Source organism: Solea solea, chromosome 10 (genome assembly GCF_958295425.1).
Source record: "Solea solea chromosome 10, fSolSol10.1, whole genome shotgun sequence".
Taxonomy (NCBI): domain Eukaryota; kingdom Metazoa; phylum Chordata; class Actinopteri; order Pleuronectiformes; family Soleidae; genus Solea; species Solea solea.
In genome coordinates, this window is record NC_081143.1 from 14,890,016 (window position 1) to 14,907,515 (window position 17,500).

The 17,500-nt window shown below is 40.7% G+C and overlaps 2 protein-coding genes across 5 annotated transcripts in view; one reads left to right on the top strand and one right to left on the bottom strand.

Annotated features, from left to right (window-relative positions):
• Positions 1-11,227, bottom strand: part of zcchc7 (zinc finger, CCHC domain containing 7) — a 53,132-nt gene extending 41,905 nt beyond the window's left edge. Inside the window, exon 1 of the mRNA XM_058640179.1 lies at positions 11,171-11,227. Coding sequence (XP_058496162.1) covers positions 11,171-11,227 — 57 coding nt within the window. The remainder of the gene's footprint in view (positions 1-11,170) is intronic.
• A 291-nt stretch (positions 11,228-11,518) lies between these two features.
• Positions 11,519-17,500, top strand: part of pax5 (paired box 5) — a 47,886-nt gene continuing 41,904 nt past the window's right edge. For 2 of the 4 annotated variants that reach the window (XM_058641590.1, XM_058641592.1), the window contains exon 1: positions 17,365-17,500. This exon is cut by the window's right edge and continues 1,055 nt beyond it. Coding sequence is in view for 2 of the 4 variants with exons in the window: in XM_058641589.1 (XP_058497572.1) it covers positions 11,971-12,016 (46 nt within the window). In the remaining 2 variants the exon portion in view is untranslated. Of the gene's footprint in view, positions 12,017-17,364 lie in introns of those variants that run through there. The other 2 variants (XM_058641589.1, XM_058641591.1) reach the window with 2 other exon arrangements.

Sequence of the window (17,500 nt, forward strand, 5' to 3'; positions counted from 1 at the left end):
TTTTCCAATAAAATTAGACCCATAGACAAAGATTAGTTCACACCACTGTAGGATTTCTCACAGTAAAGTTTTGTTCTAAGTTTCAGCTCCAAGCTTACGGATGAATATGAAGAGTTCCTAATTGTTTTTCAGGACAGAAATCAGTTACACCGGAGGATTTTACACTAAGCGTGTAAAAGCATAACATCACGTTCATTACGTTCACTTTATCATGTTAATTATGTTATAATAGCAAATCTTCTTATTACACTGTAAAACTTACACTTGGTTGTTAAATTTCCAAAGCCCTATCTTTTAACACACACACACACACACACACACACACACACACACACAATCACACAGAACAGAGGATGCATTGGCCCATTGCTCTGTCCAGTCCTGCGTGTCTGTGCCATGATGGTTGGAGATGATTGGCTCCCAGACCGCGCACACTGCTAAAATACCACAGTAGACAGTCACAAGCTGCCCTTCAGGGATTAAATGGACACAAAGGAGACTCTGGGGTGAGGGGGTGTGACAGTTTTAAAGTTAAAGGGGACATATTACGCAAAATCAACTTTTTAACCATTTTAATACTTATATTTGGGACTCTGGGGGCCCTACCAGTCACCAAAGTGTGGAAAAAGAATACTCCGTCATGTTTTCGTGGTCCCCCTTAGTGTAAGTATAGGCGATAAAACACTCGATGTTGAATTCCCTGCGTTTATGACGTCATAATGCGCATTTCACCGCGAATGTTACCGCCCCACCAGTAAGTTTACTTCGAGAGCTCCACCTTAGCTCCACCTTGTCCCTGCGAGAGTGCAGGCGAGGGAGGAAGAGCGGTATTATGTCAACGCAGAGGGACAAGTGTGCTGTTCGTGGCTGCACAGTGGAGCACAGTGTTTTACACAAACTTCCACAGAGGATTTGATATATGAAGCTAATGTGCCGGATAAAGTCAGCAAACGTGTGTTCGTGTGTTCGCACTAGACTGCGGCCAGCGGTCGCCGTATTTAGTCAGGGGACGTATTTCACCGACGTACAAACACACACGTTGTTAAGAAAAGGTCACATAGAGCTCATAACTGACCATTCTGACACGTCCTAATTAAACATATTTGTTCAGTACGTCCTCCATGACCGGAGCACAGACTCAGTCTGATACAATCACATATACAGTGGCGAGCGGCAGTTAATGCCGCTCGCCACTGGCGATCAGCGGTGCTGCACTCTCTGTGCAGAGGTGCTGCACTCTCTGTGAAAATCAGCTCACCGTGGCACCGCTGATCGCCACCGCGGCGAGCCGCCTAAACGGCCGCTGTATGCGACTGATCGCCAGCTCCGGTGCAGACCGGTGACTATGCTCCGGAGACCTCGCCACCGCGGCACCGCTGATCGCCAGCGGCGAGCGGCGAGCTGCCTAAACGCATACAGCGGCACCGCTGATCGCCACCGCGGCGAGCCGCCTAAACGGCCGCTGTATGCGTTTAGGCAGCTCGCCGCTCGCCGCTGGCGATCAGCGGTGCCGCGGTGGCGATCAGCGGTGCCGCGGTGGCGAGGTCTCCGGAGCATAGTCACCGGTCTGATACAGTAACATACAGCGCCAGCTTATGCAGCTCGCCGCGCGCCGCTGGCGATCAGTGGTGCTGTTCCTAAGTGTTTTTAACTGATTAACAGTTCGGCACTGTTCGGCTCGATCCTTATGTAGAACGTCTCTTCCTGTGACGGCACTCTGGCTGTTTTCAGCGCACGCTGCCATGTTGATATTGTCAGAGAACTAGTGGAGGGAGGGGGAGACGAATAGAGCTGTAAAGCGCTGTAACGAGGACAAATCAGAAACCCCCTGGAAGAAGTGGGTGTGTGTTTGCCTGTGTCTCATTTGCATATAAAGGGACCATGCACGAAAACCGAGCGTTCTGAAAGGGGCGGGCTTAGCAAGGTTATTGAACTGCTATGATGCTTCATCCTTATGGTATTTTGACCAAGGCATGTCACTGACATGTTCATTAGGACACCAGGGAACTATTTTAATGGGGGAAATAGGGTATAATATGTCCCCTTTAAGCAATGGACATGGACCTGAAATCTGACAAATGCCTGACTGTGTCTTAAAGTGGTAGAATTTTAAGTACTGTACCATCATGGTCCAGTAACACAGGTGTTTTTACCTAATCTTTCTAATGAAAGCACTGCTCATGCTCGGAAATATGTGATAAAGCATTATACGTTCTCTTGTTATCTATGTTACATCTGTACGAGGAAAACTGACAGTATTAATCACATACTGTATTGATTAGGCTTTCTTGTACTTCTCTACCTAACACAATTCCAGAAAAAAAACACTACATTTATTTAAAGCTGACATCATGCATTGCTTTGCAGGTTGATAAAAACAATATTTTCAAATATGAGACCAAGTTATTCCAGCATCATTAAAATAAAATATGGTGTTGAGTGAATCATTCATCCTGATTACAAACTGAATACCCAGGGGTATGCTGTAAGAAGTACAGCAAACACAGCTGCTATTAGGAAGTGAGTTTGTATTGGTCAGTTTAACAGGCAGGGTCATTTTTTAAAAGTTGAACTTTAGTGAGTGCATACAAGCAGTCAAAGCATGTGGAGGCAGACTCAATCTTAAAAACAGGGCATCATTGCAAGACTTGTGCAACAATAATACATCTGAGCAAGAGGGCTACTGGAGAGAGAGAATGGGATAGCATAAAAAACATTAGAAAGTCTGAAGGTGAAATGAAGAGTTTGTGCCCTCAGATGTTAGACAGGAAGAAAGTTAACATGACTTTTTGGGTTAGGGTTAGGGAGTCAACTGATTTTTCTTAAGAATACAATAACTCAATACATCATCAATCAATACATACATAGCACAAACACCATATCCAGATCACAATCAACATATGGGCGGGCAGATATAATAAAATTACAAACAGACACTTGTTTTTATGTGTGCAGCAGTGGGGAGTACATGGATGAAGGTCAAATGTCTGAATGGGTACTGGACTGTGAACATTTTGGGAACCACTGGTCTACTTACTTGTCATTTTAGAGATGGTTTATTAATTTAGTTAATAAATAGAATTTAGCCTTTAATTTAGATTATTTTACACTGTTTTCGTGTGATTTGGGATTAATGAATGAAATACTATGTCTGTAGGAGAAGGTAATGGGTAAATTCAAAGACGTAAAGGGGTTCTATTGTGATTTTATTAAGTTGTGCGAGAAAGGAGACAGTAAAGTGAAAAGTTACATATACCATTATACTTACATATTGGCAGAATAGCAAAAAGTAAATCAGCGTTTAGTTAGCATGATGGCAGCTGTGGCTAGCTTACTGCTAATGAACTAGTAGGAAAACGAAGGCAGAAATAATGCATGTTAAGAATGCAACATTCATATGTCTGAAACTCTGTTAGCGTCGACACACATAGGGACTTAGAAATGTCACTGGGCAGCGATTATTTCAGGTTATATAGAGATTTGGACAGACCGTGGTTAGCATGTGACCCTCCTGTCTGTCCACGTGTTTAGAAGCAGCCGCTCAGATGTAAACAATGAAGCACAACTGTCACGAAAACGCGTGAAGTTAAACAAACACGAGGCCGAGGCCGCTCCATTCGAAGTCTCCCCTGTACATGTATTACGTATGACACATGTATGAAATGTCAGCAGACAGAACTCACCTCTGGAGACAAACTGGAGCCGAAACAAGCGCCGAACCGGCTGTCTGTCCTCCATCCACTGAGAGAGACAAACTACTTCCGGGTTTGCCTGAGAGAAATGGTTGGTCGATCATAACGTTTCACTTCGTGATGGCACAGACTGGTACAATTCAGGGGTATCGTCAGTGACTCACAGACAGCATATAATTACGACAGGATATTCGTAGATTTGACATGTTGATTTCAAGGCTGTGATGGTTTTGTTTATTTTAGGAAATCCCAAGCAGAAATTGAGGAAATTCATTCAAGAAATAAACACATATAACGTCAATTGAAATGAAATGAAAGAATATTCCCTTTTTCTTTCTTTTTTTTAAGTTATGTTTTATTTATTGTTTAAAACTATTTATTAGAAACACCACTATCACTATCACACTATGTCCAGTCTGGTCATGAGGCGGCCGGTAATGTGAAAAAAATGTTCAACAATATGGGATATGAGCTTAAATCATTTCACAATATTCCATCACAATAACGCAGTAGCAATATTCATGATGATATTTCATGGTAAAAGCAATTGTGATATGGAATGATTCACAGTTCAAAATAAAAGAAAACACACATTTATGATGCAAATTGAAATGAAAAATTAAATAACATATGGACAACACTAAATATGCTCATATATATATCATTTTAAATTGTGATTCATATTACCATAGCTATTCACTCACTCATTCGTCTTCTACCTTTTTATCCTCCACATGAGGGTCGTGGGGGTGCTGGTGCCAATCTCACCTGACATACGGCGAAAGGTGGGGTACATCATGGACCAGTCCATCACAGGGATACATAGATAATAACAACCATCCACTCTCACATTCACATCTATGGTCAATTTTGAGTGTCCAATTTGCCTAATCCCCAAATCTGAATGTTTCTGCATTTTTTAGAGTGAATCTACGCATCTAGTCACCACATATACTGTGCTGTACATGTCTAATTTTAACATTATTTTCTTGTGTTATTCGACTACAGTCTATTGATTTGCTGGAGTTCCGCTTTTCGGACTTCCTTTGTTAAATGTTGAACTCTTTTTACTCTGCTGCTTGAAGACAAATTGTCATTATTGGCATGGAATTGTAAACTGGACTTCTTTACATCCCATGCTGCAGACAAAAGATACAGCAGGACCATATACTGTTTTTCACCACATGGACTATTGTCAGTCTGATTGATGCTCGGCATTTTTACCTTTCTCATTGAAGCACAAATATTAGTTATGAAATGTCAGAATATATGTGTGTGTGTGTGTGAGTTTATACATGCATGTCTGAGTGACTTGTATAGACCTTCAGGCCTGCACTATTATTACATGTTGATGGGAATGTAAATCTATATGTAAATGTAATTCAACAGACTAGCTATCGCCATCAGTCATATTTATAACACATAGAATAGAGCAAAATTGTGCCATAGTGGCTCTCCTGCAGACTGTGTAACATTAACATCCATCTTTTCCTCCCCTCCATATCATGAGAATAATTGTGGGCTCTGTATAACCAACTATTGGTATTGCCTTTGTAATAATAGTGAGCGAATGGCGTTTTGATAGGGAATCAGGGAGTGAATGCCATCTGATTCCAGAGGTTTCTCCATGCGTGTCAACACAGGAAAGGCCATCACAGAGTTGGATTGTTTCCTTCCAAAGGTTAGGCTGCACCTCATGTCTCAGCACTATCACTTCTTTTTGACCATGTATGCATCTGAAACACATACACACACTTGATCTCCTGCATCGGTTTTGTTTTTAGAAAGTGCATATGGCCCCCCCCCCCCTGCCTCCCCTGCACCCCATATCTCTCCCTAAATTGGATGCAGGTTTGGGATGCCTCAATGCCTCAGTGAAATTGTGATGTGGCTGCCTGATTTTGGGTTCCATGCATTTGCCAGTATTTACTATTATTATTTTAAAAATGGTGTATGAGCCCGAATGAATGGAGGCATCTGGTTCAGCGGTTCATCTCAAGAGCGTCCAGACCAGTGGTGTGTTGAAGATGGATGGACTGTCCGGGACAGGGATTTAAAGACCTCCGATTTCCAATCACTCATTCCAAAGGGATGGTTCTGCCTGATGAATGCTCTTTATTGAAGAGTAGGAGTTAAAAGAAGCATGTCATTGCTCTCATTTGATGGTGGTTGTATGTGCTGTGGTAGCTCCTACTGATCATCTGGTACCAGATGCTGCAGCTACTACTGCGATGGAGTGTTTTATCAAAAGAGGATTCCTGTCAGCTGCTCTGGCATATTGGCAATATTCTCCAAATGATGACCATTGGTGTACAGAAGATCTTGTCTGAAGACTAAAAACAAAACTTGATTGGTGTCTATTTATTATTTCTATTTTGACACACTGCACACTTGATTATGGGAAAGTTCATGCTTTGTGTTTATATACATTGTGTTAAATGTATAAAATCAATAAAGATATGTTTTACACCAGTATTAGGTTGACTTAAAGTCAGCCAAAGTAACAAAACACTGATGTTTGTTTTCCTTTCTTTATTTCTTTGCAGAAAAATTTCACAATAAAGTGTTGTTTTGACTCATCGTCTTGGATTCGATTGAGGTGCAAATTAAGAAATGATAATTAGAAATTGTCAGTCACAAAATTGCACAGTGACTATGTTGATTATTCACAATTTGCTGGTTAAATTGTGACATTTTCAATTGTGATGGATGATGTCCATCTGTCTGTCTGTCCACAGACATGTTGACTGCTCTGGATAGGAGACTCTTGAAAAAAAATTGACTGACAGAACTCCCTCCATTTATTTTTAAGTCTAAAACTGCACTGACTGCTACCATGGTTACCATATTTTCTATCAGACTGGGAAAACAATGAGATTTTTGAAGACCAAGTAATTGAGAAAAGAGTCAAGTACACAATACAATACATGAAACATTTAAAATAAAAGTTAATTGAAATGGCTGTTGTGTCTGAACGTTAGAAAAAACAAAACACTTCTAACATCTGCTCAGATGTTGATTCCATGGTTGCACCAGCATGTTTCAGTTCTGTTACAGGAGGTCTGCTTCACTTTCTGTTGTTGGTGCAGGTTTCCCTTTTTTACTGTACGTATGTAAATATAACCAGGCACCCAGTATCAAAGCAGCCAGGCAGGAGGAATTCCCTCTAAAGAGGAGAAGAAGAAGAAGAAGAAAAAGGCGACTTTCCCTGGATCAGCGCTTCTGAACAAAAATAGCTCCCATGCCATATCCATATGGGGCCCTCTGCACCGGAGCCGTTTACATATACAGGATACACGGCATCAGAATTTTCTCTGCACCACACACGACTCTGTCAAATCTCCTCAGTCAAAGTTTCCAGTCTCAGTGTAGCATCTTAGCATAGATGTTAGATGTTGCATCATGAAACACTGAGGTTTACTAGATTCTGGAGATAATATGCTAAATAGAGCTTATACTACTCTGTGGAAAAGCTCAGCAGAAAACATGATAAAAACACTGTTGATTTGTCCAAAAAAAAAATCCTCTGGTCCCAAGAGAAATGTTCCTTTGCTCTTTCTCTCGAACATTTCAGATTATGGTATATGTACCATTACTGGGCCGTATGAAATGGGAACAGCTTTCTTACACCAATTGCTTTAATATGATTTATCATACAATGCATTTTTTTCCCCCTTTTTTCTTTAGCCTTTCACAGAGTCGACACTTCCGAAACCATGTCATTAAACATCAGGCCTTAGAACCCAGGAGCCAAGGAAAATGAGGGATTGCAATTTAAATTCTTAAATCTTATGTCTAATATTAATGAAAATGATTCAGATAGATCAAGACTGATGAATTGTTCTTGTACATTTTCTGCAAGATACAGGCCTTTTAAAAGATAAGTAATGATTCACTTAAGGTACAACCAACAAACAAACAAATATCAAATATCATAAGAAATCTATGCTCTTTTTCATTGCATTCAACTCTGCTGCTAATGGATCGTCTTAAAATCTAAATGAGCTGAAAGCTTAGATTCAAGCCATGTTCACCAGTGACGAGAAGCCTCTGGTATATTCTGTCAGGCCTAGTTCTTTTATAATCTGTAGATTACAAATTACATTACACACAGACACACACCGTCTCTGTATGTATGTGATCAAGAATCAGTCAAGAGAAAACTAGTACAAGAGAACAAGCCTAATAACACTTTTTCAGACTGGACCGAGTGACTTGTGTCTTTGGGGATTAAAACACACACACACACACACACGGTAACACAACACCTCTTTCTCAGCTGCAAGTATAAAACCACATTGACAGGAGCCTTGTCCACACTTGTTGAATTGTCACGCTGAAATGTTTACCTTTACATACAAATAGCCTGGTGTCATGTTGTGTCACATAACGTTTCATGGACAAATAATATGTCCCATTTCTCAGTCCGCCCTGCGGCTCTTAAGCCCCCTTCGAGCCTCTATAGCCCCTGTAACACCCAGGCACCATGGCTGTAGAAAGGGAACCTTGTATCTCCATAGTGAAGCCTGAGAATTAAATCCCAGGAATACAGAGGTACAAGCTATGAACACTGCGGCTCTGAGTATTTTAAAGACAGCAAAGCAAGTGTCTTCTATCTTAGTGTACAGAAATATGACACGTAAAAAAGGGAGTGTGAATTTTTCAGAACAAAAGTTAGTAAGTGCTGCACCATTAAATCACTTTGGATGCAAACTGGACAGCAGACAGCAAAAGTGAGTATTGCAAAGCTTTTCATTTTTGGAACAAATGTTCTGTGAATCTAAGTGTAATCACAACCAACACATGCTACATTTTCAGCCAAAGCCTTGGACAGTGTTCATATACTGTAAAATATATGCAATAGTTCATCATTTGCTGATGGGCAGCAATAAAGGAAATATCAGCAAGTATTGTATTATATCATTTTGGTGCACTTGTTCTGCTACAGCTCATTCTTAGTGTTAAAATTAAGTTCATATCCTACACACCGTTAAATGCATCAGTCAGCTGCAGACATACACTGCACATCATTTAAGTGCTCCTGACTTTAATTTGGGGAGAAGATGAGATATACATATGTGGTCTTGTGATCCTTTAACTCCCCTCATGTATCTGCACAAATACACAAACCCATAGCTTTGTCTCTCCCTGTCGTTTGTACTTCATGCAAATGTTGTTTTTGAAAAGCAAAGGCCCCACAGAGACACAGAGACAGTCTCCTCCTGTGTTTACGTGTTTACTTATTGTTCTAATCGGCCCTTTAGTTCTTCTGTCACTCGCTTATAATGCAATTCTTTCCGGTTCCGCTCGGTCAGAACACGGGTCACCGATACAACCACACTCTCCCCCATCACATTAATTACATTAATTAGCACGCGGCTGAAAAACAAACAAGTGATAATTAATATTTAAACTATGGCGAATTCTTTGAAAACATCCACAGGGCAATAAACTTAATTTGAAACAACGGAAGCGTGTTATTGAATATAAATAATAATAAAAATAATAATAATGATGATGATGCACTGACCAGGGCATCAAGAAGAATTCTATTCTATTCTACACTTAAAATCCACAGACATACTGTAGATGCCACACTAAGTACATTGTATAAAATGTGATTGAAATGTATATTTATTTATTTATTTATTTATTTATTTATTTATTTATTTAAACAAAAATGTGATAATAATAATAATAATGATAATAAGAAGAAGAATGCAAACATGATTTTTTTTACGTTTACTTTTACAATAAAGTGACAGTTTCCAGGTGCGTTTTTTTTATGTTCCAACAGTGTCCATTTCGTGTCTTTGAAATTGACATTTTAATTGTCACTAACTGTCCAATCTTTCTGTAACTCATATGGGGGGAGAAAAATTTTTTTTTAAACTTTTCTTCAGAATATTATAACTTCGTGCTGAAAAGCAGATAATTGCACAATCTTCTCTGCGAGCTCATACGTGTTATAGGCCATGCACTGAATAACCGCCCATGCATACAGATTCAGCTTTTGGGCCTATATAATACGTAAAGATAAGGACGAGGATGACGCGCGTCTGCAGGAGGTTTCAAGATCCTGAAGCCACGAGAGAGACAAGAGTCTTATAAAAACATGGTTCAATACAAGAAGATACAAAAGAAAAACTATATGTGCCAGCAATCTAATAATGTAGGCTACAGATTTTATTTTAGAGTTGACAATTTATAGCCCTGCCCTTTCATTCTAACGTACAATTCAGCTTAACTTCCTCCTGCTCTAAGTTCAAGCATAAATTATAATTTTTGCTGAGAAGAGTCTAAAATGGATTCATCTGTGACTGTCTCTTCATGGGCTGCACACCAGGGTTTGCTTTTTTTCTTTTTCTTTCCCGCCATCTCACAGGAAACATGAGAATTTATGTTTTGATGTTATGGGCGCGAGCCGAAGGTCAGGGTCGAATAGTGTTGCAGCGCGAGGCGACAAGGAGAGCAAAATGGGTCGCTGTCTCGCGCTTTGTTCCGCACTCAATTGTCTCGAGGCTGCGCGTGAACCCGGAGACCCGCAGCTGTCTGGAGGACAGGAGTGAGAAGTTACACACCGAGAGATGAGACACAGCCACTGAAATACAACAACAACAATAATTATTTGTTAAACAATAATGAGATTTTCTTTTACTGTGGTCATTAGTGGTCATTATGTCCACGTACCTCTGCACTATTTACATTTCAACTGCTTTATCCGTGTCTACATTTTATGACGCAGAATCAGATATATTATCTCACATCCTTCACTTCCGGTCTTTCTGACATCTAAATTAACGCTTTCATGATAAACTATAGTGATTTTTTTTATTTTAAAAGAAATAATCCATGCATTTTCATATACTTTAATCCCTTGTCCTTAGCCATTTTTATTCGTATTGACGTCATCTCATATTTTCAACAGCCAGCATGTTCGGTTACATTTCTTTAGAGAAAGGGTGATTGTTAAATTGTGTTATATTATATGGTTATTTAAAACAAAACTATATTTTTTATAATTAGATACAGAAGAAATCCCAACTCTTTCTTTAAATATGAAGTCAAGTTATAACGCACTTGGAGCTCAGGTTTTATTTTGAAGGGTTAAATCAGTTACACAGAGTGGATGCACTATTATAACTCTTCTGTTCTAAAAGAGTACATCTAACGACCTTCAGTGACTTTAGTTTGTATTTGCTTTTTAAAATAAATAAATAAAAGGAGCCACAGAGAGCACACGTGTTCAGGAAGAGAACGAGAACCAAACAAAGCGCTGAGCATCAGAAGGAGTGGAAATTCTGTCGGCAAATGAATATTTAAATTAAATGTTACGCGTTCACACACAGGTGTGTGTGTGTGTGTGTGTGTGTGTGTGTGTGTACAACCAGAGCTGAGATTCGGAACTATCCGTTTTGTAGCAAGCACTCAGCTCTTGTTAGGAGGAGCAAGGCTGCGTTCAACAACTGAGTGTGCACCTGCTCCATAGAGTTCCACTCCGTGCGTAATGCGTAAAGCGTGCCGTGCGCGCCCATTGCGCCCATTGTGCGCTGCTGGAGGAGGAAAAGTTTGAAGAAACTTTGTCAAAGTTAATACAAAAATACACTAAACTTTAATTCACTTAGTAGCCAACTACTAAGACCCTGCACTGACATTTGGCACATTACGCACTAACCTGCACAGATACATACTGTTTCCCATGCAGAGGAAACGAATCCAGCATAAAACAGGGGGGATAAAGGGGAGAGAGGGGGAGTAAAGGAGAAAGACACAGAGAGGGAGATTGGGGCGGGAAAGTTTAGTAAAGTGGAACTTGGGAACAGATGCGAGTGAATGGGGCGCGGCCCTGCAGAGAAACGTGGAGGTCGCATCTTGTGTATGTGCGTGCGCGTGTGTTGCCGCGCGCACTGCGTGTGTGTGTACGTGCAGCTCGTGCATGCAGGAAGAGGACATGGACATGAGCGCACATTGAGAGCGCGGCTCTTTTTTTTTTTTTTTTTTTAACTCGGTGTGATCATTTCACGCTTCCCCCCGAAGCCTTTTTTCCACCTAAAGCGTTTAGTTGCAGCTGAGTGAGCACTTGCAGGGAGCGCGCGAGAGAGCGGAAGGGTCGAATTATTTCAACCTACAACTCGCCCCAAAAGTACTGTAGGACGAAAGGAAAAAAAAGAGAGGGGGTAGAGAGAGAGAGAGAGAGAGCGAGGGGGGAGACTGAAAAGTTTTTGTTCTTTTCCTTTTTTTTCTTCCTCTATCGTCTCCCCCTGTTAACGGACTTAGCATGGACCAGGGGCCCAAGAGTCCTGCACTGCGGCTGGGAAGAGCAGGTAAGGTCGCATCGGCTCACTTCTACTTCATTTCTCTTTGGTTATCACTTGTTTTTGTTTGTTTTTAACAAAAAAACAACAAACAATTTGTTTGAGAAACTTTTGCAATTCTCGTGGAAGTTATTTATGCAAGTGGAAAGTCTGTTCTTAAACTTTTTTTTTACATTACTTTTGGTTTGTTTTGTTTACTATTTGTAACTGGCGAGTAAATGTTGAATTCTAAGTTTGGTGAAACTTTTGGATCCAGGATGACATATAGTCTACTCTGTTGATGGAAACTTTTAGTGGTGTTTTATGATTTAGACTCCACGAGCTCTTTGGAATATTTATGAAAGTTTTAGATTTATTCTGGTCATTTGGAGACTTTAAGGGATTTTAAAGCACATTTTCGTGTGCCAGAATTTATTGTTCTGGGTCGGAAATCGGCTTCACGTGCTACTTCATCTGCTCTGTGCTTCACCTTTGGCGCTTATAATGAAAATGTGAGTTTGTGCAGCATTGTGATGTTGTGTTTGTGAGTCTGTGTGTGCGTCATAAGGCCTCATGTTACATACTTGAAAATGACAGTTCAGTCAAATTGACCTAAATATAGCAAACTCCTTCTGAGAGACCATGTGAGGTGACGAGCAGCTGGACGATTTGCTGCTTTCTTGACTGAGAATTTTAAGTTAAAGTTACTCCCCAAATGTGTTCTCACACTGAAAACGCCTGAGCTCTTTAAGCAACAGGTTCTTCTCCAATAGGCATTTTCCCCCAAAACAGCGGGGTCATGTGCAGCAGTGGATCAGGCCATCGACCTCGTTATGGCACCCAATGGATATCACATCATTTCATATCGCTGCCCGCTGAGTCTGCATTGATAAAACGTCGTGTGTCATTAGGGAAATGTGTACAGAACATGTGGCTCTGATAAAAGCCTCGCAAAGCAACACATGCCCCCTTTTTTGTTTGTTACTAAGACAAGTTACAGATGTTTGAGGGGATACTTCATTCACGGTTCTAAATAGTCACTTGAATTCATAAACACGTGAAATAAATTACGTGCAATCCATTGTCCACCCAAAATAAATAAATTAGCGTGCACCTGGTCATCCCATAATGCCCGCGTGCTCTGTAAGACAAACATTACCTTATGGACCGAGCTTTATACCTTTTAATAAACGATGAAAGCTACGGGATTTGTAGCAATTGGATAATAACGGTTTTTAACCACTGAGGAAATCAGAGTTTAAAGGAGGGGCCTCCTCCGAGGACCTGTGAAGTCCATGGGGCCCAGGGCCTACTACACCTACAGCCGCTCCATTTCTCCCTCACTTTAAATTACGTGCCGGGGATACAAAGCAGACTCTGTGAGAATGAATGTGGATCTAACGAGAACTCCTCTCTTCTCTTCCCGCTCTGCAGGTTGGTCGTGCGTAAAAGCGCGTAAACAGGTTCTTAAGCCGGACTGTCGTATGTGAGGGCGAGTGCCTGACAATAAATATAATTTTACTATCAAGAAAAAATACGTTTCTCTACGTCTTACACGAAAAATACATTATCTTTAAAGTATGATTTTTTTTTTGTAAATATTATCCCCAGTGTACCACTTTAAATTGTGTGATAGCAATACAAAACAAAATGACCAAACATACTTTTATATTTTTTGTGAGTGCATCTATTTAACTGATTGACTGAAATGATTAGGACTACTCGTTAAAATATCATTAAGTTATTAAGTTGTCAAGTATTGGAGTCAGGGTGGAGGAAGGTGAAGATGGTATTTACTCTCAGAAAACAGAAAAAGAACAATGTTTGATATTGGTTACGTCAAGCCAAGTTACACTAAGAACAAATGAGATGTATAGGCAAATGGCAACCCTGTGGTTAGTACAGATAGGGAAGATTCAGTCAGTAGCATTTTTTAAAAAACAACAACATCCGTCTGCGTGCTTTTCAAATTCAAACAGCACGCTATAACATGTTAAATAACCTTCTGAGGTTTCGTAGAGTTGAGTTAACCTTTCGTTAACCAACCTGGAATACATGTTTCATATTCCCCCCTCACGATTAAACCAAAAACCCTTCTGCATTAATAACAGGTCAAATTAGCTTTTCACGCTGTCAGTGCACAACGGAGACCATGAGCGATAGACAGAGAGAGAGAGGGAGAGAGAGAGGGAGGTGACCTCACATGGCACACACTTTCATTTTGACCTCAACAGGCCCTTCACGTAGGCCATGTCCTGATAATATGAGCATCATCATCATCATCCTCCTCATCATCAGGACCTTGTGCGCGTCTGACAGATGACAGACTGCTCTTTAGTCGCATTATCTCTGCACCAAATGGTTACAAATGTGTGTGTATTTGATTGGTGCAGTGAGCGGAAGCAGCCGCAGCAGCAGTCAGTTTCATTTACCTGCTCGGTGCAGCTGACTTCCACCAGCACCAGCACGGTTTATGTTGCAGTTTGTTTGTTTGTTTACTTATGTATGTATTTATTTATTTATTTATTAGTCCTGACTTTTTATATTTCATGAGCAAACAGAAAACTTAAGAAGAGATACGAGAGTAAATTCTCATTATGTTTACAGTCAGCGGGCGTGTAATAAACGAGCTGGTGGAGTTAACATGCGCTATTAATTTTTCATTGCTTTTTTTTTTCGTTTCGAGGCTCACGCGCAAAAAAAAGCAAAAGGGCAAAAAGGCAAAGGGGGAGAAGGAAGGAAAGATGGAGCACTCCTCCAGTAAAACAACAACAAAAGTGCTTCCAATTTGCCTCCAAATGATTATCACGAGCCAAACACACTCTTACTGTTTTAAAAAGTAAAAACACACCCTCTCCTCCTCTCCTTCCTCCTCCTCCTCATCCTCCTCCTCTCCCTCCTTCCTCCCATTTCCAGGCTGCACTGGAGAGGTAATGAAATATGGTAATGGTTTTGAGCCCAGGATTAAAGTCGTCCTACCCTGATGGAAGTTTTCCCTCAAAATTTCAACCCTAAAGCAACAACAATTTGTATACATGATTGATTGTGTTTGGATTTTCTTTTAATTGCTTATGTATTTAATTTGCAAATCAAGGAGATGAGGGCGACGACTGCAATTTACTTGTGAGACGCGCTCGCGTCTACATCTCAATAAATAACAGCAGACTGTGGCTGCAATAAAAAACGCACACAAAAGCAACCAAATATTATAAATATGATATGGCTGTGGTTTTGATTTGGGGCCCTTGTTTTTAGAGATCAATGGACAGTTTGCAAATGTATTTATTTATTTATCGAAAAAAGAAGAAAAACGAAAATAAGCAGTTTTAGCTGGGTTTAAAAAAACAAACAAAAAGACCCAACATTTTTTGTCTCACCTATTTTTTGGGCTCCTTTTCATTGGTGTGGCCTTCACGTAGGCCTATGATGTTTTTGTACACCCCACAAGTCTATACTGTATCCCCAAGTCTCTGTTTATTTTGTCTTTTTTTAATAGAAACAAAAATCAATCTGTTTCGTTGTCATTCCGATTCGTATGAAGCCTGAGACTCATGCATACTCAAGAAACAGATGTGAAATATGAATGAGGATTAGTGTGGATGCTTGGAGGTGTACTTTACTGTCAGTGGATTAAAGAGCGGGGGCCGTGGAATCAATGAAGACTCACGAAGCCATATTTAGTGTTGAAGATCGTGCGTTAGAGGAAAAATAGAGAGGCTCATTATTTAGCAACCGGGATCTTTAGTGGGTGATGCCGTGAACACGTTTCCCTGCGTCTCTGAGCTTCAGCTGAGAACATGAGGCTCGTGCAGCTCAAAAAAAGGTGTTGGTGGTAAAGTTTCTTACATTTTGCTCTTGTGTGTCTATGTGTGTGCACGTGCGTGTGCGCATGGACACGCTGCCTAAGGTTGAACGCCCTCTCGTGGTGGCTCCAGCAAACACCCACACGAAGAGAGCACAACTCGAAACGTTCCAGTTTCCTGTAAATATTATTATTTTTTAAATAAAGTAAGAAAGCTGCTAAGTGGGTGAGGACAAACAGAAACATGTGTTTGGATTTGAAGCTCTTTTGTTTTGTGCACAATGAGCCATAGTCTATGGTCAGGGGGGTGGAGCGAGCAGTGCTCACCCTGAGAGGGAATCAGGAATCTGAGCTACATTAAATAAATAAATAAATAAATAAAATTAAAAAAGCTCAATAATGTCATACATTGACCTTTCAGGATCAGATGGATTGCCTTGAGGTACGTGTGCGTCTTTTGAGGATACAACTATAGTCAGAATAAGGAAAATGTGGTCATTGTGTTTGTTGTTTATTAGTGTGGCAGCGTGGTGTGACTGAGTGTGAATCACGTCTATGTTTGACTCTTACTGTCTGAGGATGCGCAGGGTAAACACAGAGGATCAAAAATGATTAAATGTCTAGAAACAGGAAGAAGGGAAATAACACTTTTTTTTTAATTTGGCTCACGCTTTAGGCTATTTGTGTGGTTAATATTGCAGGGGCGAGGCTCAGATATGCCCTCTCAAATCAGGTGGGACGACACATGTATTGAATCCCCCCCTCTCAGTTTGGAGTGTAAATGCGGAGCTCGCCAATTGCATTTCATTAAAAAACGACATCAGTTCGGATCCGCAATCAATTAGGTAATGAGTGAGAATGCATGTTTCATGTGTTTTTTCTCTTCTCGCTTCTCCCCAAAGCTAAAGATTCATAACACTGTGCTGATGTGAGATAGAGGAGAATTATGCAGCGGGGCCAGTTGTTGACAGCTCTCACTCCTGCAGGCCCTCAAACATGATAACACAATATAAACACTGTGTCTCTGAGGTGATAATTAAACTGTAATGCCTTCCACCAAAACGTTTTTTGTTACATATTCCTTATGTCTAATTTTATTTTACTTATAACCTTTGATACATGAAGAAGATATCATTTTTTTTGAAGTTATTGAGCATTTCTCATTTAGAAAAAATCCTTGCTGCAACTAAGCCTCATTTTTTTTAAGTAAGAGTCGATTAATTATCCATTTAATATTGACATGAATAATGAGCGCAAATTGGTATAAAGGCATTAGGTTTTTTTTTTTACTCAGTTAATTGAAATTAAACATCGACTCCCGGAGCCCTGATCGCAGCAGAGCGCCTCCTGATTGGTGGACGGACAATGCATGCGGGGCGTTATTGGCCCACGGGATTCGCATCAGCCAATCACCTTCTTTCCCCGCCCGATCCTGGCTGGTGCCGGTGATGACGTGGAGGCAGCGCTCGCGTCCTGATTGGCTGTCTCTGCTGTGAGTGACGGGCAGCTGGCCGGCGCGTGGAGCTTAGCTTTCCAGGGGGTTGGGAGCGCGGGCGCTGTCCGCACGAGAGCAGGTCCTGAAACGCGGCGTGCGCCACCGTGGACTCAGGGCGCAGGCTGCTGTACTCTGTGTAGTTAAAACAAATAAAAATAAGAAGCCCTTTCACGTGAATTATTACACCAGTGTTGGCGTTTACGGGCGTAACCGCAGG